Source organism: Trichoplusia ni, chromosome 11 (assembly GCF_003590095.1).
Source record: "Trichoplusia ni isolate ovarian cell line Hi5 chromosome 11, tn1, whole genome shotgun sequence".
NCBI classification, from domain to species: domain Eukaryota; kingdom Metazoa; phylum Arthropoda; class Insecta; order Lepidoptera; family Noctuidae; genus Trichoplusia; species Trichoplusia ni.
In genome coordinates this window covers 10,099,910-10,127,156 of record NC_039488.1, presented here as the reverse complement: position 1 = coordinate 10,127,156, position 27,247 = coordinate 10,099,910, and the positions used below count along the sequence as shown (strand labels likewise).

Genomic DNA, 27,247 nt, shown 5'->3' with positions numbered 1-27,247 from the left:
CTTTTGTGCAAAACTAATATGATTGCGAAGGTGTGTCAAAGTTACATCAGTAGACAACTAGATGGCTCTGAGGAAATAGAAACGTGTGTATGTATGAATTGGCAAAATATAAATTTATGGTTTTAATATTCCGTTTTAACTATTTTCACACGTATGTATTTATTTTGTTTCTATGAATGGTACTATTTCACCAATAATTTATAGTAGACAGAACCTGTATTGTGAAAATTATATTTATTGCAAGAAAAGAGCTAATGTCTAAGCTACGACACTGCTACGATCTAACAATCTGTCTAATTCAGAAATACTTATTTTAAGTTTTCCAAAGTTAAAAATGGAAACTAAGTGTAAACTATCTATCCGTCTATCCGATTGAAATTAACTTGAATATGCCAACGGAGTACAATAAAGACAGGGAAAATGAAAATACGATATATAGCAAGAACATTTTCTTGACCACATTTTTATTATTTACATAATAATATTATTTAGAAAAAACACAATATTCGTACAACAACCAGCTTGGTACAGCTCCAGTCGACATCGATATGGCATAACTTAATTACTTTAGCTTATAGTGTCCAACTAAGTACTCAAAAGTAAGTTGAAGTGTAACAACTTATACCTTTGTGCTACGCCGTAGCTTCGTAGCGCTACGAATACTTTAGTGCTACGTTTTCGTAGCCTTAGTAAAATTACATAGCCCCCATTATTGTTCATCTCTTCATACTGAGTTGTGTATACAGGAATTAAACCCAGACCTGCGTTTTAGAGATATTTGAAGTATTTTTTAATGGAAAGGCGTGAATTGAGCTGTAGTATTTTGCTTCAAAGTGAGCACAACCTGCACAGCAAAGCCCCATAAAACAAATAGTTACTTTATAAAATTAAATGTAATGAACTTTATCTTCTTTGGTATTTTAATTATTACTTAAAACGTAATCGGACACTATAGGCGACTGAATACATCACTTACATAATACAGAACACTGATTTAGAATTGTTTAAAAAACATGAATTACCTATCTATACATTAATTTGATAAAGGGAAAATAACACACCGGTATGTTTATTTAACGACACATTTTATACTATAATTCTGGCTGTTTTAAATTATATTTCAGGTAAAACAGTTACAAAAGAAGTTTTTCGAAAACCATATTTTCATTTTCAACTTATACTGAACGCAAATAAAAACCATGCCCTATATTTCTACCAGTAGAGGATGCATTCAAGCATTTACTCTACCTAAATATTTTGCATAAAGTGATAAAATAATTCAGGTCAAGAAAAATTGTTGATATAATAATGAAAAGCCAGAATTCAATGGATTTATCTATCTGTAAAGGGTTCATACAAGACAATTATCAATTCACACAAATCACAACAACTATTGTGCCATTATATGTCTTTGAATACATAGTCGATTAAAATATTTGAACTTGAAAAAAAATGTCTTCAAAGATTTGTATGTGTATGAGTAAAATACGTCTTTAAAATATTTGAAATTGAACAATTACGCGCTTTTTCACAAAAGCCCCAGAGAGGCACAGCATCGAAAAAGTATTTATACGTACTTGATTTCTTAAATCTTTTTTATATAACCGGTGTTCTGAAATTCGCTAAATTCACCGGCTACGTTATAAATACTCTCTCAATACTGTTCCTGGAAAGAATAGCCGTTTTGAAAATCACTGTGTTGAAAACTGTTAAATATTTTGGATATGTATCTTTCAGTAATGGTAAAAGTGTTAAAATGAAATTTATATTACTATTTTTAACCTGCTATCGAAGTAACAACAAACATCTTCATTTATATACAATATTATAAAAATACTTTTACGTCAGACAATTTGTATAACATCGAAAATACATATAAACTGTTCATTTCCCGTGTCTTTGATCGTATAAAAGTACATGCATAGCATAGTCAAGAAGTCATTCGTCAGACAAATGTTAAGAGATATGATACACATTCATGATACTCGTAAAATAGGGAATCATTATCATCAGGTTGACGTATATCAAAATACACAGCAACCAGTTCTTTTAATATTTAGATAATTATTATTATAAACATACATCATTATTATCACACAAAATATTATCTTCACACGAAGTTTTACACACCACTTGTACACTCATCAGTAAATCTTCATCGTGTAGTGTTAACAACAAGTATAAGAACCATATAAATTTCAATAGTCTCATTATAATATACAATCGTAAGTTCGTCACAGTTTCGATACGTTGTAGCCAGAGGACCAGCCCCTCAATTCATAAGATACAAAGAATTTTCCGAAGCGTCATTGATTTGTTAATACAATATCCTTTGGCGAGCCTTTGTGCATTCGCCGCTAACTAATCTATGCTAGCTGTTCTAGAAAATGGAGAAAAGCGCGTCTTTACCTCGAGTACCCCACCGTGTAACAACGGCCGCGCTTAGAGGAGGTACTCTCATTGGTCTGGCTTATCAAATGATGTATTCGGCGTGCTCTCCACTTTTTTCAGTACGATTTTGAATGCAAAAGTATGTTTTGGAGAGACTGACGCCGGGCGTGGGGTCTGAGGTGACCGCGGAGGAGGTTCCGGCGGCATCTCAGATCGGGTCCTCGTACGACGAGGCTGCGGTAGTGTCTGTACTACAGGAGCTGATTTAGGTGCCAATGGCCTTTGAGGCGATAGTCTATTCGGAGACAATCGTCCAGGTGATGGTTCCGGGGTAGCCGGGGGCAACATTAACGGAGGCAGATTAGCACAAGGAGATCCACGTGAACCTCGACGCTCCTTCAATCCCATAGGGGGAGGCGGAGAGATCGGTACCTCATCATCCTCCGCTGCCGCAACCACAACCACTGGCTCAGTTCTCAATAATTGAGGTTTTGGTTCAGTAGTATCTGAAGCAATTGACCTCCTGAAGTAATTTAGCCCATTTTCTATCTCAGCTAGCGCACGCCTAACAAATGGAAAACTCTCAGATAACTCTGAAGTGGACTTTCGCACGGGAAACTCTGTTTCACTATCACGCTTCCTCGGTCTACATCGCTCGAACGTTGGGTCTCCTGACGCTGCCACCGTCTCAGAGACTTGTCTCGTTAGAGCTGCGTGCTTTATGGAATCCGATTTTGATCGGGGTTCCCTCGTTTTCGGTGTCGGGGAACGTCTATCACCGAACTTTTTACTGGCAGCACGCTTAATGGAGGAGAAAAGTCCGAGTTTCTCCGGCGGCTTGTCCGTTGGGGGGGCAGGAATAGGAGCGACAGGAGCTGAGGAAGGGCCAGGGGTAGGTTCGGGTGCGGGACGGGGGAGGTTCCCCTCGCGTTAGTTGTGCCGAGAGTCTGACGACGGAACATCGCTCGAGCCGGTGGAGGAGAGGGTGGTGTTGGAACCATAGGGATCGAGCGAAGACTGCACGGACATTGAGCGGCCGGCGCGTCGGACTCGCGCCGGAGAGAGTTTGCCTGGATCTACGCTGGCCGGGTCTGCCTGCAACAACAGCGGTTTCAGCGTTCTATTCAATCTACTACTTCTAACAACAATAAGAAGAAAAATACAAATTAGAAGCACAAATACGACTCTACATGCTTATTTCAATATAGGTCTAGAAAGATTGCAGTAGTTGGAATATTAAACAGAAATCATTAAACCTGTTCTTCAAATACAAGTGGCTGCTTACAGAAATAAGTAAAGGATCGAATGAACGGCATACAGAAGACCCTATTAAAGAGGAAAGAAGTAATTTGACTACGGAACAGCACCTGGTAAGCGAGAGCGTTCATGATGATGGAGTAGGGCACCAAGCCCAGCGGGTGGACCTCCCTCATGAGCACGTTGGCGGGGATCTTGTGAAATTGGATGTACTCCAAGAAGTTGCCGATGACCTCCTTTAGGTTCATATTCTGGTTCGTATCACAGTATTTCTTGCTCCACATGAGCGCCGCCTGAAAGTAATTAACATATTTTTTACATAAAAACATCATTGGTACTCTTTTAAATAGAAAAATTGTACAAGATTGTTCAAATACTAGTGTTTTTCCATCCCAATTTGTTGGTTACCAATATAATTAAATGATATTACCTGGAATTTAGTGAACTCATCAGCTCGCAGTTCGTCTCTAGCTAGTATTAGTCTGACTACATGTTGAGGCAGCAGCGTGAAAGATCCAAGGTTCAATACTTCATTACCGTGCTCATCTACAAACTCCAGGACCTGAAGATTAAAAAGTTAGTTAGATTAATTTTGATAAAACATTGGCTAGACACATTACGTAATAAGGATCGGTTTTCAGACGGAGGTATTTTTGTAAGAGATGCTTTTAGAGTTCTGTATCTCATAGACGACGTAACAGCTAGAATTCTAACTAAATATAATTATTTTTTGTTGTCGCTTTCGCAACAAATGCATACCAACGAAGAATAATTAAGGCTACCTAAGCAATTATTGTTTTAAAGTGAGGAGGATGGCTATCTTTCCAAATAATTTTTCATAAAAAATTTCACCTCACCACTTTATTTAGTTTCATTAAACTTTTTTTCTGGAGTTCAGGCTCTATCGTTATTTTTTTTTCTGTTCACTTTTCGGGCCATTTATGTAGGTTCCTGAGTATCGTGAGTGTAATTCGCCAGCTAAAATGTCATGTACTGCCAAGACATGACAGACAAGTCTTAAGAGTAAGCATACATATCACTATAAGTACATGACAGACCTTCTGTACAAGAGACTTGGTGCACTTATACTGTATGTATCTCTCGGCCGAAGCGAGGAGTGCGCAGACGGTGTCCACAGTGATGCAGCACTGGACAAAGCCGGCGCATGCGCGGCGAAGCTCGTCGAGGCCGTAGTAGTCAGCTGCGTTCATAACACCTGGAAATTGATAACATTCATTTAATCATCGTGTTTAAGCAAAGTTTAATCATCATTTTCAAAACTGAAAAGGCTGAAAAGTCCTAAAATAAATAAAGTTACAAATATAATTGGTAAGAAAATTTGTCGGATTTTTTTACAAAGAATATTTTTTTTTTCTATTTTGCAGTATCGTTAAGGACGTCATAGTCACTTTCAATACTGTAGATGGTTTAATTGTCCCTTATCCAAGCTCGTACAGTACCATAGCTAATAAAATATGACATATTAATTAAAACATTTCAGCAGTAGAGTTACAGTTATTTAAAAATATTATTATGATAACGGTAACAACGTCCTTTACTTGAGTAATTTTTTCCTGTCGGAAGAAATGACACAAAAGGTGCTTTCAAAAGCTATACGTATAACTAAACTAGTTCTCGCTAAAGTTTAACAGTTCCCAATCAAGAAGCAAACACATTCATGAACGTTAACACAAGAACATGTAATTAATACTATTCAAACGCTTGGCGCGTCAAAGACCTCCCACTCAATGTAATACAGAAGCCAGAAATATACACCTCCTACGCAAAATTCGCGCTTTATATTCCCGAAGTTATTTTGGTACGATATGTTGTATTTGGAGAATATAATTACGTAGTAAGCCTGTATAAACCTTGGCATTTGATCAGAAAATCGAAAACATCTAACATTACATAATTATCCTTTTATTGAATCTATACTAATATAATAAAGAGGAAATATTTGATTGTTTGTTTGTTTGTTTGACACGAATAGGCTTTGAAACTTCTAGTTCGATTTAAAAAATTCTTTCTCCATTGAGAAGCTACATTATCCCCGCTGAACTTAGGCTATAATTTATTTCAAAAATATTAGGGTTCCGTAAAAAAAATTGCGATATTGTAACCCAAGATGTCATAACTTATATCTTCGAACCACGCGGACAAAGTCGCGGGCAACTGCTAGTAATGAATAAGTCTGATTATGATTGCTATACACTTATTTTGCGACCCTCCCTTGATAACTTATGTTACGTGAGAATGTTATCATTATGAATTATTCTAAAAGGAGTGACAGTGTTCAGTCCTGTGGAGGTTTTGCTTCGGTTCTTCTGTACGCCTGAGAAAGAGGCGAAGGGCAGACCACTTTGTAGCCTTGGAAAGGCTATTTATTTTACGAATTTGTATTCTTATTTCTAATTAAAGTAAAATACATAGAGCATCTCACCCTCCGTGAAACCATTTAATCTTATTTATGAAAGAATACCCATAAAAACAGAAGAGTAACTTTAAGCTATAAATTACAAAACAATCTGTGGGTGTACCTAATTCAATCCACCCACGCAGTACCTACACCTTTAATTTTGTAGCTTTTAGCCCTAGTTCGAAGCACCGACCCAAGAAGCCGTTTATCTAACAAGAAATTTGAAGCGAAATTTAATCAAATATTGTTTTGTGCGTCGCTTATTGTATAATGATAAAATGTGTTAAAATAAATCATGAAATAAGATCATAACATACACGAACCAATGTGGTATAAAACCATGTTTAGGTATATATAGGTATTATAGTAAGGTCCCATTTATCTGATTCTCAAAATTTCTCACTAATTAATTTGCTACATCGATGTAGAAAATACTCTACATTTGAGTATAAGTACCCCAAAATAATTATAATTAACAAACTCAATACTCGTAACTTACAACATGATATCAAGAAACCACATTATTATTAACAAAATTAAAGACTCATTTAATTACGGCAAGAAACGAAATATTTTGAAACATTTTAGTAGAAGAAACTTTTAAGTGTCTGCTGTGTAGAAAATAACTTGGAAACTTTGTAATTAAACAAAGGAATCCTTGTCTTTAAGTTGCGGAGGGAGTTTACGGACGTAAAAAAGTTTACGCATATTTGCTTTATGCGAGTTTATTAACACTTTAAGTGGTTTCATTGTGTTTACGGTAAGATAAGGTAAGATAAACATGACGTGTTTGTGTGTATTTGCGCCATCGTAGTTATCGAACGGATGATTGATTATGATTGTTTTTTTTTTCATTTTAAATGAATTTAATCCTTGTATTTTTTTAAATTAAGACGGTGGAGTGGCTAGTAGCAGAACTTACGACACGGAGGTTTCCGTACAAATATGCAAAAGAAAATTATCCGTCATCATTTCAAACGTCTGTACGACGAACGGGCTGATAGGGCGGATGCGCGGACAGACAGACTGATGGACATACAGACAGATGGATAGACAGACGGCCAATTGACGGACTCATATGCAGTTCCATTTCTACCCCTTGGTTGCGGAACGGAGAATATCACTCAAAATAATACATAAATACTTAATAAATGCTCCAATAGGATATAGGTACTTCACATTATTGACTACAGAATACCTACGTAAATCCAGGTATCAATTTTAATAACGAGGAACTGACCTTTCACAGTTAATAAAAAGATAAAATCGTTAGCTGATAAAACGAAAACCAATCGTAAACATGATTGCTTTCCGTGATTTGCTAGCACTTGTTATTTACATGGTTGCCATTTTGTGCCTGACGAACGAGGATAATCGTGAGATATACGGATCCTATTACTGATTGTGTTCGGTAGCCTTTCAAATGTTGGTATCTAATCTCTCGTCCGGTCAAATTTTCAGAGATATTGTTGATTATACTATGAATAATATTTTTTTAACATTAAAGGATAGAAACGATTTCAAATAAAAACTAACGAGCCAAAATTGATTGATGTGATGATAAAAATATTTAGACCGCAGAATATGACAGCTATTTCACGTTTAATGAAAAAGAATGAACAAAAAATTAATTGAGATAATCAACAAACGAATTGAGAATTTTGAAGTCGGTTGAATAGGAATGACGACTTATACTTGTAGGGAATATATAATGTTAAAGCTTGATGGTGTATCACATCGTTCGTTGTGATGATATTTGATATTCAGAATATTTTTCCCTTTTGGCGCACTTACACATCGGATATTATTCATCCCGAAATTTACAGCTACGTCAGATGTTTATCGCTTCGCTACACTTTCAGTCAAGCAGCTGTAAGTCCTCAGACCAAATATGTTTTGCTCGACTTATTTTTATGAAAGAGATTTACACCAATGTAAATCCTTGCAAAGTAACTACGTAGCAATATGCTTATGTTGTTCAACTTTTTTTTTAGTAAAATAGACAAATAAGCAAAAAATTCTTCTTTTAAATTTCGATTTTCTTTCTTTTATTTTCTCGAAGTCAAGAAAACGACTCAACACAAAGGAATATAATCCCTCCGTCACGGTGGGTTTCACAAACATTCAAGTTACATGCACAAAGGCACCCACATCCAGGATAAGCATTCGTGAACCACACATGCTTTTCGTCGCGTACTGTGGGTTTGGCATGGAGACCTCAGCCACTGGACTAGCTAATATCTTTTACAACAATATCTATTTACTTGTAGCAACTCTATAAGCTTAGGCGATGCTGTTTGTTTCGTAACAGCGACAGCGCCAACAGCATCACGACTGCCTATATGCAAATGCGTGACAATATCGAAAGACATTGGGCAAAGGAAGGACGGAAAAAGGTACGTGGCTTGAAACCCAAATATCTGTGCTACTGGACCTTGATTTTGATTAGCTAGTGAATAATGGTTATATGAACAGTGTAGCTATTACATCGCTGCAATTACTGTCTGCTGGCGAGCCTCCCAAGAAGCACAGTAGTAGGAATTGACATCCTTGAATGACTATTCGTCTTTACATTCCACGTAACATTGACAAAAGCATCATTATACTTTACTCGTGCAGTTCTTCAATACACCGTCTTCAAGGTAATGCACACCTGAATGAGTCCGTATCTCAGTTAAAATATGAACCGATATCGCTTGGCAACAGCTATGCTGTCGATATGAATTGAATGGGTTGAGTGGATGCTAATAAAATTACAGCAAGCCTGATGTAGTAGGAAATTAATTTACTAAACAACGTTTGGGGTACGCCACACGCTGCAAGTTTAATTAGTCGCTAATGAGTACTTCCAACTGGGAAATTGTTAGCGAGTAGAGGTTCAATGAACTCTTCTTGTGTGCAAAGGTTTTTGATATTTTAGCGAAATAAAGTTTGGTGTATTAATTTTGGCTTTAATGCTTTGCGAACAAGATTTGTATGTAATTAAAAAAAAACTACAATTAAAATTTCATAGTGCGCTTTATCCAAAGTGTCATTGTATTAGTTTCCTCCGTGCGTCTACGCTGCAGTGAGATAATTCGGTGTTCAAATTAATTACTCTAATGGAGTTTTGTGATCAATATAGGACATGTGAGTTATTTTCGTTGTGTTGTTGTAATGTTTTTGTGTAGTTTGTAATAAACTGTCAATCGTATGTAGCTTCCGATTAATTGTGATATAACTTCATATTTGTGGCGAATTACTCAACATACAAAGTGTTTCTGTAAGTCATTTTTTTTTTCTGATTTGCAGGTAGTGTAATTTATGTTTCCGGCCGGTGTTTATATTGGCATGTGATTTTATTCTGTCATTATTTACAGTATTATCTTATTTTAATTTATTTACAACTACTGTTCGTATAATAATCCACGACTGAACGGGCATTTTAAACGTTTTACGTACTTACTCCATCTCAAAATATCCAACCACATCGATTAATAAGTCTTTACACCTAGGAACCTCTTTGGAGGCTGATAATCTGACAAGATGAGATAAAATCCACCTTCTTTAGCGATAGAATCAATTTCTTAATCGGCTTTGGGTTTCGGAAAGCAATGTAATATGATATTTTTGGTTCGGGAGAAAGTTGTACCTGGTTTTATTTATTTGATTTATAGGAAAATAGTGATTTGATGGTAATTAGTGTAACTATGTTGTGAATTTAATATTAATTTAGATATCAAGTTTGTTTATTACTTATCAAATTACTGATTATTGTAATTCGATGTTCAATAATTTTCTATTCATTTTTTTACTTTTTTTTCCTATAAGAAACATACTAAAAAAATACTTTTTATACCGATGACAACAAATAAATCATAACATCATCCAAATATTGAACCACAATTTCTCAAGCCAAACGGGTAAACATTTGATTGACATGGGACCAAATGAATTTGAATTGTCAAATGCCGAGGACATTATAAACGGAGCTATTACGTAGTTAAATTGGTTTTCAACCCTATCAAAGTGGTTTGACAAACATAATAATTATAGATAGGTTGGTATTTACTATAAGCACTATAATCGACCTATAGCTGCATGCTACACCTCGTTAAATGGGTTAGTTAAGTGGAGGAGTGATACGCACTGGAACGTCAATCATTATTTACATTGGAGTGGAGCTTGGAGTTTGGATAATTAGATTGGTTAAATCACTGTCCATTCTACTCGGATTTGTTTAATTGAAATGCACCCTAAGGCTCGGTTATACATATACCTACTGCAATACTAAGCGTAATGCAAAAATAGATAAATATCATTCAACCTTTCACACTTGAAATGCATTTGCGTTGACGGTCTGCATGGAGGAGAGGACGGAGTAACGGCACGTATTTCCCATAGAAAGAAACTGATCATAAAATCCGGATGAGTATGATTCAGAATCAAGCACTGCTTAAGTTATTGCATATAAACAGTCAAAGAAAAAAATCTACATACATAAATAATGGACACCCAACAAATTCATGTCTATATGAATACGCTATAGCATAATATCGTACATCATATTCTGTGAAAATTTTCTGACTATAAAAGTTTATAAGATATAATCTGGTGATAGATAGTTCCGCTTTGACCCCTAAGGAGCTAAATTTTAAAAAGGAATGAAGAGACCAGAAGATTACAATGAATTCATGGTAACGCTACGCCGTAGGCGACGTACCGCCTACGAGAGACCACAGCTCGATCGAGAGTAATTTATGCATATTGCCGATGTCAGATAGAAAGCGGACAGCGTTCTAATCTAGTAAAGATGAGGACTTAATAACGTTAATGGATGGGATGTTCGCCATGGGGAGTGCAGTGCATATGAGTAAATATTACTATGATGAAGATCGATACTGAAAGTGTAGGTATAAGTGATTTGATCGGAATCCTTTTCCGGATTGACGATTAGAGGATGTGCTTCTAATTTTAAATCGTAAAGCTGATGAATGAAAGAGATGAATTTGATATTTTTTTCTGATTTGTTTAATTTCGAAGTTTGTAGTAAGGTACTACTATTTATAGGAAAAATCAAAACATAGGGTAATTTTTATGCCAATTTTAGATTCTCGTGAGTTCATTTCCGATTTGTAACCGGTTGGCCCAACTGGCTGGCAGCAGTATATTTTGTAAATTAGTAGTAAATTCTACGAGTCAAAATAAAATGTATCGATTTCTGGTTTTTATTTCCAACAAATAATTTCACCGTAAAATCACCTTGGAAATAGATATAAACCTTTTACAATTACCTGAGTGATGTTTATTCGAATAATGAAACTTAAGAACTCTTGTAAAACAAAACAAAAGCTCAGTGCCTATACTACGAGCTAATAATGAATATTGGCATTGTTGAAGTGAGACAGCGCTCTACAGTACGCCTAACGGCATCTCTCTTCCACAGTAGCAACAGTTCTACTTTAAGAGATGGAAGTACAAGGTCTGGTAATAAAATCTAGAAGCACTCATTCGTCTCAAGAAAACATAATAGAATTGGAGTCGTTGAGAATAGCTATAGAATACTAATGATGTTTAGAATCAGATCGAACAATGGATAAAAAAAGAAACTTAGAATACAAGGACAGCCAACCTTAGATCGTTTATTAAATTGTAGTAATATGAATAAGTCTTCATCCCAGCTGGTACATGAGCAAACTAAATGCTTAGTTCTTGTGATCTATGAAAAAATCACTGAAATCATGTAAAAATGGATTACAACTTCATCTATTGAAAGGCTTACCATTTTTTACATTCGCTGCATTAATAGATACAAGTGCAGTTTAGGCTCTATCATACGTAATCTTTTGTTGAGATAGGCAGCTAATAAAAACAAATGACGTCAAATCGATTGTTACTCGATTTTCTTCTCAGCTTCAACTCGACTATTAAATAATAGGTATCGATTTTCTCCACTCGTAATAAATTTCACTCGACCGCGCTCCACTTCACTTTTACTCGTTAAATCGGAAATTGAATCGAGTTCTCATTTTGTTCATGTCGAATGGCTAAACTCAGTTTTATTTTGGTTCAAGAAGATGGATATTGAAATCTCAATAAACCTATCAATAACTTAATTGGATTTAGAGTAAGCCAAATAGGAGGCACTCGAGAGTTATTCGAGAGTTACTAACAATATTATATTATATTACTTTTAAGTTGTCTGGGTCTTAGTAACACCGTCAGGAGGCATCTACGTCATAAACCGTTGTAGTTAAGCAACGCGCTCGGTTATTAAATTAAGGGGTTAATTTTCTGAATGACTTGGCGGAGATTTAGACGCATACCACAAAAATGTATAAAAGGAGCAATACACCGGACGGAGTGGAAAAATCGCAATGGTTAAACAAAAAAATGATTTGTCTTCAGTGTGATCAGTTCAATATCTATTAGCTTAGTTGGCATTATGTTACGATGACTTATTTTATTTTCTAAAAATGATTATTTATATCATAAAAGATTCTGCTGGCTAAAATTGTTGAGAGAAATTGCTCTTTTTGTTTTGCCTTTGAGCAGTCATGTTTTTTTCGAACTATCGACTTATTTTCGCCATCAGACTTAATAAGGTAACTGCTATTTATCACACGCTAATGAATTAAAACTCCAAATACTTCTTCCTCAAAAACAGACTTACGCATATTGAAATTCAAGTCAATTGTTACGTACCAATAAACACAGCTACATCAAAATATTTACACAGTGAGGTTCAATCTAAAAACGTTTTCCTTTCGATCACAATTCAAATACTCTCAGGTCACACTTTTTCCTTCAAATATTTACCAATAGCTTATATATACGAAATAAGTATTTTTCTGAAAGGATTTTAACCGACTTGAAAAAAAACGGAGTTCTCAATCGGATTAAATTTTTATTTTGATACGCGATATCTGTGGTTGTGACTGCGATATTTTTTTGCGATTGCCTCAATCCAGGTTTCATGAAGATGTACTATCAGAAATGTATTTTTTAAATAGATACATAATAAGTAGTGAGGAAGGCGTGAAAATCGATTTGTGTTAAATTCTTTTTATGTACTAACAATAATTATAAGTTGTGTTTTTACTAACAAAATGGACTGTATGTTGTCTGAAAAATAAAGATTATTATTATTATAATATATTATTTACCCTTCGATTACCTTGATTTCTTTTATATCTCTTTCTGTTATCGATTATAATTTTTTTATATCGATGTAAGTCTTCTATGTCATCATTGGCCTCGTTTTTTTTTAAGACCAAAATTAAAATATATACAGTAGGTACGTACCAAGCAAAGTCCGAGGTTGTAGAGTCACGCATCCCGTGTGGATGTACTCGATCAGCTGACGGAACACATCCGGCTCAAACTCTTCAATGATCAACGTCTGGTGCTGTTGCGAAGATGGCTGCCCGAAATATGACACTCATTACTTTTAAAATTTAATTTTAATGTGGTCAACAGAGCTCCGCATTAAACTACAGGATTTTTCAAAATAGAGGATTTTTTTTTCAAAGTTTGATTTTTTTTTCAGTAAGTAATCAAATTTAGGTTCTAATGCATGTTTTATGTCATAAAATAATACTTGTATGCACTGGATTTGCCGAAAGACTGCATAAAAAATCGTAGTTTGATAATACGGAACACTATAAGTTAAACTGTGGACATTCAAAACTATTAAAAGTTATTTACAGAGACAAAATAGTGCTTATTTACATCTTAAGATTAAGTGCCATATTCATGAGTTGAAAGCAATTTTCAAGGCACGAGAAATCCTGTTTAACATAATCGAATAAACCGACGAACGTTCAATAAATTACCTTGCCGTCTTCATTTTAATATATTAAAGTGGAAACTATCCTTCAAATTTAATTGAAAAATATAATTACATAATTCCACAACATCGAACATTAAAAGAAATTTAAATCGTGATGAAATAATAGCAAACATTTTCATGCTATATGCTACACAAGGATTCATAAAATTAAAATGGAATAAAAAACAAAACAACATCAATTTACTTACCAAAGAGAAAACTTCAAGTCATGCAACACAATAAATGTGACGAAACCTCTTAAAGTAAATATTAATTGAAAAAAAAGAGTTTCAATTGAATTTCAATTCAATCCTATCTACATTGCATATTGAAAAGTGATTTATACAGTATGAACACCGAATACTCAAATCGATAAAATGTAAGATCCCTAGGACACCGTTTAATTTTGTTTTTACCTCTTGAATCGGGGCCAATTGCTGCGCGAAAGTTGATCTCTGTAGCGAACACAGTAAAAATTCAACGTTAACAAAAGAGTTTTACTACGAATTTTCAGATACGTTTTTCCGTTGAAATTTTTTCTATCGAGCTAAAATTTTCTTTGCAAAATGTGGAATGCAAAGGATGTATCTTTGATGAAAGTTTTCCGCCTTCTTGCATTAAAATTTCTTCGGTTTGTTAACGAAAGCTTTTTGATTGAAGTAAACGTTTGCAGCGTGGGTAATGAGCGTGAAGTAAGGGATGCGAAAACTCATTCGCAATGCCTTCGTTATGCATATTGAAAGTTTCCTTTTGCAACGGAAAAACATTTTTAATAAGGATGAAGCGAAGGCAACTTTGTATCTCAAAGACCATCCATGTTTTATTCGAATTGTATTTCTGCTACGGAATATTTCACTGACTTGAATTATTTTCTTGTTCATTTGGAAATTAATTTGTATTTCTTACTTAGAAATTCAATGACTTATTTCTTAAATACAGACGATTCGATCCTAAAATTCAAACATTTGTTTCATTTAATAGGTAATCTGCTTTTGTCAGAACAGATAATTAAGTAAGTCATTTACATAAATGACCCAATTACGTCGATAACACAAACAAAGGAAAGGTTCCGCAACTCATTATAAGCTACAACAAATTTCAGGATTGTTTATGACCATTAAACTGTGCCTGTACTATATACTCTTGAAGCAAACTGTCGACGATGTGGAAGCGAGATGCCACTTCAGAGATAAAGAGCACCATCTCTCTCACACGATGGCAACAGTCTACCTTTAAGAGTTCATAGTAATAGTTGTGGAGGCCTTTAATGACGTCATGTTTCAGGTTAATAAGGGTTTCAACACTTAACATTCTCTTGCTTTCATTAAGTTGTGACAATATTTGTTTTACCTGCTGTGCGGCATTTTGGAGGTTGAGCAAAGGTTCCGATGATCTTTTAAGAAAAAGCCGGAGTTTATTCTCCCTTGGTGCTGGTTCCTTCTTGCGTTGAGGACTAGGAGCTTGGTAGAGCATCTTCTGGAATACCCTGAGATGAAAAAACTTTTGTCACGATATAAACTTTACGCTTGAGGATAAACATTTTGGGAGAGGAATTTATTACTACTCATGATAAAAAAGGTACTTTGGTGAAAAATTGGCTGCCCTGACGCTCAAAAAATTTTCAATCTCTTAATGGAAGGAAAAAACAATAATCATTAATATAATGATAAATAAGGACAAATAATAGTAATAGTCTTCCCTACTTAAATAAGCGAGATAAAATATTAAGTATGTTATCGAGTAAATAAAACACAAAAAGTTAAGTACTTAACTAAAGTTTCACATAAAACAAAAACACATTGTATCAAAAATATATGGTTAACAATAGAAACAAGTTATATAAAAGCTCTTGTGTAGATAATATCGAAATGTTTCGCGAATTACGTGAACCGTCCACAGAGTGACGTAGGTCCGAAGAATGCTATTATAATTATGTCAGCGATGTCGGGAATGCCTTGTTTCCAACATTCAGACAACGTTGCTGACGTTTTTGTATTTATTTTAGAGTAGCTGGTATTTATGTTGTACTTTAAGTAACACGTTATCAAATATTTAGTCAACTGTTTAGATTGTTTAAGGATTTTCGATATGTAGCGCTTTTTTGTTGAATCGCAATGGAACTAAAATGACGACCATTTGTCGTCATTTTCATAGTTATTTTAAACTACCTACACCTCTTTTCTGATTCCTAATTTTTCGTTGTTATAAATACGGCATCGCTAGAATCTGGCTGGATCGCATATGCTCAAATAACGAAATGACATGGAACATCATGTTCTTAGGTCTATAAAATTTCTTCATCACAGTCGTTGACATAACAGACACATACTTTTGCTTAAGACTAAATATTCAGGAGATATATTCAATTCATTTTCATCTTTCAGCTGTACCTATATTGAAAATTCAACATAATCATCAACCAACCTGCTCCTAGCTGCCAGTACCGCTTTAACAGCACACACTGGCTCCCTGGTGTCTCCCACCAGGAATGTGACGTCACACAGCTCAGGCATCGAGGCGAGGAACTTCATGTCCTCAGCTAGCCCCGACTTGTTCTCGAAGGTACTGAGGTCTGGCTCCGCCTCCATTGCCGCGAGCGCCCCGCTTCGCATTGACGACTGGGAAAATGAATCGTATGTTAATTGATATAAATTTGATGTCAGATTCTAATGAGTTACAGTGACGTTTACAAAGTACACACGTAAGGCATAAAAGGTATTCATAAAACCAAAAGCTTTGTGACGTTAGTTTCAATTTCGATCATAATTATTTTCTCTGAGTAGCTAAAATTTCACGTTCGTAGTACGAACCCAGCATTTAAAATGTTATTTAATTAAGTAAAAGTGTATAAATAGACGCTCTTGAAATAAAAATACCAGCTAAAGGAGTTGATGAAAAGCTTTACTACCCTTTAAAACACTTTTAATCAATGTGGGTGGAAAAACATCCAGTCTAAAATAGAATAGAACGCAACCAGCGTGAAATCTTTAAACCTCCAGTAGAAATAACTTTAAATGCATCTCGCGTAGAACAACAGACTTGAAATAGGAACTCCTTTCTCTATTTTTTATGAGACGATGCTAGTTTCCAATAAACTATTTTTATAGTAGAACTGATTCGAAACTATGCTAAAACGATATGAAAAAGATAATCAGAAATCAGCGTAGCAACCATTTTTCGCTCGTATAGAACCGATGAATATTAAACATTTTCCGGCATTAAATTTGCTACGGGCATTCTCTATACAGTGGGATTAATTAATGAACTCTACAATCTATGGAGTATTTGTAAATAACAATTTAATTTTTAATACCTGCAAAGAGATGATATCGCGTCTTCGTGGAAATATTACTACTTCCACGAATATTCCTCCTTCTACAACTATATTACACTCATGTAAGTTCCAGAAATTCAGTGCTGGTGCCAAGAACAGGGTTTGTTAATCAAAAATTACAAAATTTTCAATCCATCCTGACACTTTTAACACACCTTTTACGAAAGCCCAAACTGTAGACAAAAACAGTCAGCATTTTACGGAAGAAATAATTCACAAACAAGTAACTACGTGCCAAAAATAAATTTGCGAAGCAATTAATTTGTTGAAGCAAATCGTAATTAACAGGGCATGACGTTGACGTGAAATAAAATGTATAAAGTTTTAATTACGATGCGAAAACTGGATGCTTTTCACTGAATTTATGTTGGTTGCTTTTCAAAGAGTGGAGCGAGATTGCCAGCCACCTCCTAAAGAAATATTTTTGCAAGTGTGGGAAAGAGACACCGTTATACGTCACGTAGTGCGCTGTCTTGCTTCTACAACTGCACTTATATAACTATTCAAGAACTTGGTGGTTAGTCGTTTGACTACTGCATAAACTTTGATTTCTTTTTGAATGGAATGCATCTGGAACCTCTCAGAACTGATATTATTTTTAAAAGAAATTCTAACGCATTTACTAAAGATTCAAGACTTCTTTAATGGCTTTCATTCGACTGACATTTAAATGGTGGTATAAAATGAATGTTTGATTTGAAAAATGTGGTTTGAAAGCTGAATGAATAGCTGTGTGAGATGGAAGGTATCTTGTGATTTGGCTCATTTTGATCTATATTAAAATATGAATAAAATATTATATTAAATTAAACTGTTATTAAAACAAAAAAGAGTTGAAAGAGAATTTAGTTACCTCATAGACGTCTTGAAGATAAATACAAATTTTACCACCGAAAAATTAAATAAATGAATACGGTACTGTTAAAACTCCTAAAATTATACTCATCTCAGTTTATATTTGAAAGACTTTTCAAAAACATGAATTACTTCTTCTTTGATGTTACCTAACGAAACAAGTTAGTCCCAAGCCGTGTTTAGAATTACGTAAAACTAAACTAATGAGAACAAAATTTTTTTTTTTTTTTTTTTTTTCCACAACTTTCACACAACGCCGTCTAGTCTCAAACTAAGCAGAGCTTGTATTATGAGTACTAGACAACTGATAAACATACTTATATATTTCTAAATACATACATAATATAGATAAATTACACCCAGACACAGAACAAATGATCGTGCTCATCACACATTCATTTGTCCTGGGTGGGAATCGAACCCACGACCTCCGGTATAGCAGTCAGGGTCACTAACCACTAGACCAACAGGCCAGTCAAAAAAATTAATGGTAGTTAAAACGAAACACGAACTTACTATAACTATGTACAGACAGCAACATAAGCAGTTCAAAATAATCCTTAATACATTATTAATTTAAATAAGATTTACTTCATTATCATTTATCAGGATCATGTGACTAATTTCGGACCCAACGGAGTCAAATCAAGATAAATACGCGTGAGTGAAGTGTTATAAAATTGAAAATTAATTATGAAAACAAACGGACCGACTTGGTCTAGTGGTAAGTGGCCTTGACTGCAATAACGGAGGTCGTGGGTTTGATTTCCATCAAAGGCAATTATTTGTCTGGGTGTACTCTATAGTCAATATACTTTGATGTATTTAGAAAGATAAAAGTATTTTCATTAATTGTCTCAGTACTTAGTATATCGAGCCGCCCACATTTCGTCACTCATAATCAGTGCTATATTTAACAGTATCAAGCCTTATATCTCACTTAATAGCTCATAGGAACTCATTGAATTTCACTTTGTAGTTATTTAAAAACATATTGTTAGTTCAACCTCTATTACTGACTGTACTGCTGTCTTTCATCTTGCCTTTGAGAAATTTAAATGAGTGTAATTGAATGATGAAAAAGTTAAGACTAAAACCTTTTAGCCGGCTAAAGGATCAAGCATATGATGTAATTAGTCCGATTTCCGGATCAACCACTAAGCGAAGATCAAAAAGGATTTAATATCTACACTCTCACTATACACCCTTCACACAAAACTGCTGATGGTGCGAGCAAGACGCCGTTATTTGCGATGTTGCGCTCCATCTCGCTTCCTCAAGAGAAATGGTTCTTCGTTTAAAACTCGTGGTACAGGCACTGAAATACCCAATGGGGATTTAATGGAGAGGACTCAAAGATTAATTAGGATTAACTTGGGATTTTCAATAGAAAAAGATTGAGTATTTTTTAAATGGAAGCTCGGTAAGGAATTCGCTTTATTAGGTTGATTCGCTTTATTAAAAAGTCAAATTTAAAATAATATGGCCTCACATATTTTTTTACGTTTATGAAAGAAATCTTTTGAATATTTTCAATAAAGAATAACGCAAAGGGAGAATAATTATTGTGTTTTTTTTGCTTTATCGAAATATTCCATTGATACAGCGATTTAAGAAGTGACTGAGTGAAAACACGTCACTTTCTTTTCTTACCATCGCCGTCACATTTCATTAAAAATGTGTATTGTCCAAATATTACTATTAAACATTAATGAACGTCTTACTCTATAAATATTTTTTTCTGAAGGAGGTCAACATTATTCAGTACGTAACCTCATTTGTCATATTTTCATGATTTGTAGAAACAGAATTTCTGTCAACTGATGTGTGAATTGCGACGCCATTTAAATGATATTAACGAACATTAATGCAGATTATTAAGCCCCAGGCTTAAACGTAACGAGGTTTCAAAACTGATTTCACTAATTGAGTTTCACGGATTAATTAATTTATGTATGTATGCATAGATAATCGAATATTGATTTGTGTTTTAGATGAGAAGCGTGTAAATAGGGAGTGGTATTAGTATGTTTGTTTAAATATAATTATAAATGTTTACTTTCAATTGATACATTTCGTACTTAAGTAAAATGTATTAAGACTCCGCAGCCTGTGCGTTTGTTCATCCATCTGCCATCAGGCTTTATCTCACCGTGATATACAGTTTGAATTTTCACAATATATATAATATAACACACCTGTATAAGTACAAATTTTCAAAAAGTAAAAGCAAAGATACGTGTACCATCAGCAATAAAACTAAATATCTCATAAGTCACGTTTTCCTTTATAAATAATGCTCACATTTACAACGAATTGAGAAACACGAGAGGGTTACAATCATTACGTATGACTCGCAAGATGGACGATTTTTTTCCTCTAGTACAGTCAGCAAGAAAAATAGATGAATAACATTTTGTTTACAAACTACCTAATGACCAAAATCTGTTAAAAAATATCATTCTTATACAATAAATTTGTGAGTATGAATATGAATATGTAGTATGAATGAGCTATTGAACAGATTTTAATAAAATTTGACACAAAGATAGATTATAGTCTAGAACAACAGACTGAGTTTAATTGACATTGACATTTTCTTCAGATCCGATGCTAACTGTATCAATAGTTCGAAAAAAAGGATTCGCACTTTAATCCTAAAATTTAATCCCATGTACAAACTACCCAGACTCAGAAAAGGCATTTTCGGATCGATTCGTGGACCTACCACCTGGCTATCCATAGAATCAACTTTTGTTGCCGAATGTCTCATCGTGAACTTTATAGACCCTTAAATTACATGACCTTTGGCTATTACGATCGTACAATACCTATATAACATTTTATAGGTAATTTTATGTCACCTGTTCAGTGTACAAGTCACTATTATTTGGAAAATAACCTGAAATCGTCTTAAAGAAAATTGTGTATATAAAATAAAAATAAATTGGATTTCGACGTTTTCCATTAGATGGATGACAGTTCAATTAGTGTAAAATGGGATATAAAATAATCTTAGATTGATATTACAATAGTGAGACGTACAATTTTAAAACTCTTTTCGTTTACCGTTATAGCAGAAGAGAAAAGGACAGAATCAGATAAGCTCTTTATTGCAACCGCATAATTACAGTCCATGGTGCCACAAAGTACGGTTTTAACTACTAACAACCTTTTAATTAGTACTAACAACTTTGAAAAAATAAACATACTTAATTAATGAAGAATCCTTTTGATAAAAGGTTACACATACCTGACATAACTAAAACCTCAGGCAAACAAAAAGTTTGAAAAAAATAAACAAAAACCAGTCGAGTGCTAGTTGAACTTGCGGGACCAAGGGTTCCGTATAAACATGATGAGGAAAAACAAATTTTCAAAAGACAGTGAATATTTTTTTCTTTACCAACCGCTGTTTACCAGGAAAACAAAGCGTAATCTTTGAAAAGTTTAACCGTAGATCTATATCGATTCCTGAGATACACCCTAAGGACTAACTGCGAGACAAAAAGTCCGACAGATAGACCTAAGCCTTAATATGCACCCGTTTCCACCCGTTGGATACGGAACCCTAAGTAGTAGAATTAAATAACGCAAACAGGCTTTGTCAATGCGAGTTACTGCTGGGTTAAGCATGCAGCCTCACCACATTACTAATTAGCATTGAGTTAAACCTCGCAACCTAAATATGTAATTACTCACATGTGTAATGCGTTATTGGAAAACTTTATTTACAGTATAATTTATTTCAATTCTTTTTTCTTTATTAATTTAACACGCAAGGTTTTTTTTAAACTGTCCTTATCTTAACGAATTTAGTCATGAACATTCATGTCTCACATTAGAAAACTCAAAAATTCAGAGCATGGTAGAAGGCGACGATATGTACTCATGATTCAATTATGTTATCAAATCAAATTAAATAGTTTATTCGAGATAGTCTACTAAAGAGGCACACATAAAAAAGAATCACGCCCAGAGGCGGATCTTGAATTTGTGGGGCCCTGGGCTAATACTGCTTAGGGGCCCTACCTAATTACTCAACTAATTGCCATTTTGACAAGAAACTGTTTTCTGTAGTGATGTAGGTATATGTAATGTAATATATGTTAAGTACAAGAAGAAAATAGGAAAACAAAAATTTTATTTATTTATTAAAACATTATTTATTGCAAAATAAATTGACGGGTTATAAATGGTTATGTTAAATAAATTATAAAGCAACCTTTCTGCATTTTTGTGCTGCAAATTCTTTTATTTGGTCATCGCACTGTAGGTCCTTTGTTAAATCGCAATTTATCGAAAGAACTGATAAATGATTTAGTCGATAGTTCGACATTGTTGTCCTGTATTTGTTTTCTATATACGACATCCTGGAGAAAGAACGCTCCGCTTCACAGCTAGTGATCGGCATCGTTAAAAAAATCTTTAAGATAGTATAGCAGTTTGGGAAAACATCAACAAGTTTCTTTTCATAAATTAGCCAAAAAATTTCACTGCAAGAGGTGTAAGACTCTGTCTTAGATTGCAGTAAGTAAGATTTCAACTGAATGCACTCATTCACTAAATGTTCGTCTACGTCATTTGGATAATAATCAATAATATTACGTACACTTTCCATATCTATGTGTTCCTGATTTTTGTCTTGCAAATCCATTAAAAATTTAAATTTTTTGCTATAGGTCTCATAGGCTTGGCTTCTATTATTTAAATCCATAATCATCTTATCCAACGCAACGTTAAGCGTGTCTCTTTTAAATTTTTCTGCGCAGTTCACTGAGACTTTATCTGTAGATTTATCTGAAAATTTCAAAGTAATGCGTCTCTTATTTATGTCACTGTAGTCTGTTCCCACACTAGTACTTAATTTTTTAGCTTTCTCTTCGTATTCCTTTAGCTTCTGATCTGATTGTTGCCTTATGTTTTTCACGAACTCTTTTAATGACACAATTAACTTATTGCCTTCACCAATGTCTAAACCAGGGCTCTGTACTTTTTTATTAACTACATTAAATCTCTCCAAAATTTCTTCCCAAAAAACAATCAAAATTGCAGTTTCTAGTTTCGCCAGTTTATTAAATAAATTTCGTGCCTCTTTTCGGAAATCAACTTTTTCATCGTCATTTTCGCCGAAACTATTGAGAATTTTCATAATGCCATCATAATTACTTTTCAAAGCTCTGACAGCATCAAAGTGACAAGACCATCTGGTCTGGCTTAAACTTTTTAACGTAAATTTTAGTTTTGTTTCACGATTTAACAGTTCCCACCTATGGGTCGAAGCAGAGAAGAAAACGTATATTTGTTGCACTATTCCAAAAAAATTTACAATTTCGGTTGCAACCTTCACGGATTCTTGACCAACTAGGTTAAGGGAATGCGCAGCACATGGCACGTAATCCGCGGATTTATTTTTTTCTTTTAGTAGTGCTTGTACACCATTGTAGACTCCGGCCATATTAGCAGCGTTGTCATATGACTGTCCCCTGCAATTATCCAGTAGTAGTCCATTTGTTTCCAAAAAGGCTTGTAGAATATTAAATAAATATAAGCCAGTATGACTACTAATTTTAATGAAAGATACACATCTTTCATACACTTTTCCCCGAAAACAGTATCGTAATACAATAGCAAGTTGGTCATCGTGAGACAGATCTGGGGTTGAATCCATCATAATTGAATAATACTTTGTGTCGTCGTTATTTATTTCAGTTATAATTTGTTTAATTATCTGTTTACCCATAATCTCAATTATTTCCTCATATACTGTTTTTGATAAATATGATATTACAGGGTTTGGTCGCAGCTCTCGTTGTTCAATATGTTCACGTATGAATGGGTCGAATTCTGCCAATAGCTCTAGAGCACCCATAAAATTACCATTATGTGGAGAACCAAATACTTCCTCGGAACCTCTAAGTGCTAAGCCTCTTATACTCAAAAATTTTAGCACTGCAATAACCCGTTTTAGGACATTGTGATAATATTCTGTTTCTTTATTTAATTGCTCCTGAAGCTGCTTGTCTAAAACAGACTTATTTTCTTTTCGTGTCAACCACACTAACATTGAATTCTTATGTTCATTAGAATTTTCGTGATTTTCTAAACAAAATCCTATGTGTTTCCAATCAGAAAATCCGGTTGTGTATTGAGAAGGAGTTTTAGAAAAAAGTTTGCAAGTCAAACAAAAAACAGTACCAACTCTTTTTGAATAACTTAACCAAGATCTTTCCAGTAATTGGCCATTTTTCATTTTTCTAGTGAAATACCTATTTGAAAAAGATCTGTTTTGTTCTTTATATTTCCTCATTGAAGCTGAATATATATTCTTCGGATCTTTATTTTGAAAGTCAGTCATTTTATGTGAGAGGACGAAATTAATAAAATCATTATTCAGCAAATCTGGCCACAAGCCCACGTCAACATATTTCTCAAACTCAAACTTAATATTTTCTAAATTTCTTTCCACCTCGGTCTCGGTATTACCTCCCTTTTGCTGAACACCAATTTCATTTTCAGAGGAACCAGAGGGTTGCTGGAAGTCAAGATATTGCACATTTTCATCGTTGGTATTTTTTTTCTGGTTTTCAAAATCTTGCATATTTTCATCACTTGTATTTTTTTCTTCGTTTTGCGATTTTTTGCTGCCATCGGTTAGATTCTCTTCGCATAAAATACCTTCCTTTACGTTTTTTAATGGATTTATAGCTATTTCATTCGCGTTTATATGTTCCGATTTAAAAAAAGTTTCAATTTTTGCGCATTTATTTCTTTCTTGTTCTCGACTAAACTGTAATTTTCTTTTTTCAGCTCCACTTTTATATTTTCTAGCAGACATATTGTAAAATAAGATATTTTTCTGAAAATAAACAAAGAACTGGATAGAACTTTTAATTTTAATACCTACTTTGTAATGAGTGTAGCAATTCACAAATTATAATTAAATATCGAACGAGTTTGATTCATTTAGTTTTGAAAACTGAAATAAAAAGTCATGTTTTATAATTCTTTTTACTTACCTACTGCCTATTAAAAGCAGGAAGTCTAGTTATGCTGAAGACTTTCAATTTTAGTAAATTAAAAGAAAGGTCCGGTCCTTATAACTTTTAAGTTATCTATTACTTAGTAAACTAAACACACGCACTAAACACGTTTCTAACAATAACAAAGTCAATTCGTTAATATAGTCGACTATAGCAGAAGTGCGGAAAAATAACAAAATTGCGTCGGGCGATAAGCGGAGGGAAGTCCCCAGTAATAGACACTACTATACACGGAATACACCGACTGAAAACAAGCGACAGGGAATTCCCCGTTCCATTTGATAGATGCGCACTCGGGTTGATTGATCGCAGTGTTGCCAACCTAATGATCGGATTTTTTAAAATTCTAGATAATTTTTATTATTGACAATATCGTCTATTGGTTTCAGTTCGGTTGGGGGCCCTCTGTATTCGCGGGGCCCTGGGCTGCAGCCCAAAAAGCCTTTTAATAGATCCGCCCCTGATCACGCCCTACGCTACTATCCAACCTCTATAATATTTAATATTAAACCAACCTCCTTAGTTAACTAAAACAAGTACACATACAATTCACACAGCAAGCTTCCATTTATAGTTCGCATCTCTCTCCTGCACCTAATGTAATTTCCCTCTATATAATTAGTAGAAGCAACTAAGAGGAAAGTTTCTATAAATATACATACTTTGAACGTTGTCTGAACTTTCACTCACATGTGTAAACTCCTGCAACGGAAACTGGAACAACGTTGTCTTGCTGAGAGGAAGAGAGTTTGGATGCGTTTGTCGTATACCTATTATTGGAATCGAAATAGCAGCTTTTAAATTGTAGGACCCATTATCCAACAACTAACGACTGATCCTAACTCTATTTTCAATCCCTATTGTTTTCTACCAATAGCATTTTCCTCTTGTCTCGATTTTCGACTTCGAAGGCCACAAAACGAAAAACATGATTGTTGTATATATAAAGCTTTTTAAATTTATCATATCAATTCTATGTTTTTTGGAATTCACAGATGTATCGTTAACAGTAGTGATCCAAGGACATACAGCGGAGTGTTTACTATTGCCTTTCTGCTAAGACAATTTTACCAGTAATAAAAAAAAATATTCGCTAAAGGTATTAATCAATTAATCAATTCAACCTTTCAAAGTCTACTGCTTGATACGAATCCAACAAATCTCGAAACACCTCGATCTATCCGTTTTACCAGAAGGTCTAGCTAACTTGACTTCGTGGTCTTTAGACAAATTCCAAAATGAGACTAGGTAAGTACCTACCTACCTACAGAGATGATCTACGGTGATTTAATTATACTTCAAGTCCTAAGGCATCTAATTTAATCCTCTTTCACTTGATTGGTTCTTTAGCTGATTAAATCAAGATTTTTCCAACTGAACGTTGTTGGCGGTTTCTAAATAAAGACTCTCTGATCTCACTAATAATATTCAAGAAAAATGTAGACATTTCCTCGGTTATAAGTAACTGTGAATTAAATCATAATTATGTTAATTGTGGCTGTATGTAGCGTTTTGAAGAATGTTGTTACTTGATCGAATTTAATTGTGAAATTCTCGAATACAGTAATGTGATAGTTTATGCGGTCAAATGCTTATTTTAATAAGTTTTAGTCGTTTTTATAAAGGTAAAATGGATCCATAGTACTAAGTGTCTACTACCCGGCTGGCTACCCGTTTATTTGTCTGTGTTGTGACCAGGCAGTTTCTGATGGACCATTTTTATAATTAAACAGTTAAGATTGGATTGAGTTAAGTTTGGGAGACTGACTCCCATTTGACCAGTTGTTTCTGTGTTTTATAGCCCTATGACAAATACAATGTTTTTCCTTTTTTAGGCAAAAGATAGGTATTACCTATCGAAAATTCATGTCTAAAACCATGACGTCATCGCTGTCAATACCTAGAGCAATATGGACCGTTATATAAGATAAAACGGGTCATTAAATATAATGACGAATAAATTTGGACGATGGGGCGACATCACAGTAAAATTAATGACCAAACGTGCCCAACGAACGTGATTCTGAGTTTGATGGATGTTGACGGAATTTGCATGATTTTGGAGAAAAAAGGATTGAGCTATTGTCTTAATGGATTATATTAAAAAGATGATGGTTTATAGCGAAAACATTAGTCAT

General features: G+C 34.3%; 1 protein-coding gene across 3 annotated transcripts in view; it reads right to left on the bottom strand.

Annotated features, from left to right (window-relative positions):
- Positions 1-434: 434 nt before the first annotated feature.
- Positions 435-27,247, bottom strand: part of LOC113498645 (serine-enriched protein) — a 34,150-nt gene continuing 7,337 nt past the window's right edge. For 2 of the 3 annotated variants that reach the window (XM_026878738.1, XM_026878737.1), the window contains exons 2-8: positions 16,302-16,495; positions 15,228-15,363; positions 13,352-13,469; positions 4,707-4,864; positions 4,079-4,210; positions 3,759-3,941; positions 435-3,486 (exon numbers count right to left, since the gene is read on the bottom strand). In XM_026878738.1, coding sequence (XP_026734539.1) covers positions 3,322-3,486; positions 3,759-3,941; positions 4,079-4,210; positions 4,707-4,864; positions 13,352-13,469; positions 15,228-15,363; positions 16,302-16,489 — 1,080 coding nt within the window. In that variant the 5' untranslated portion in view covers positions 16,490-16,495 and the 3' untranslated portion in view covers positions 435-3,321. The remainder of the gene's footprint in view (positions 3,487-3,758; positions 3,942-4,078; positions 4,211-4,706; positions 4,865-13,351; positions 13,470-15,227; positions 15,364-16,301; positions 16,496-27,247) is intronic. The other variant, XM_026878739.1, reaches the window with a different exon arrangement.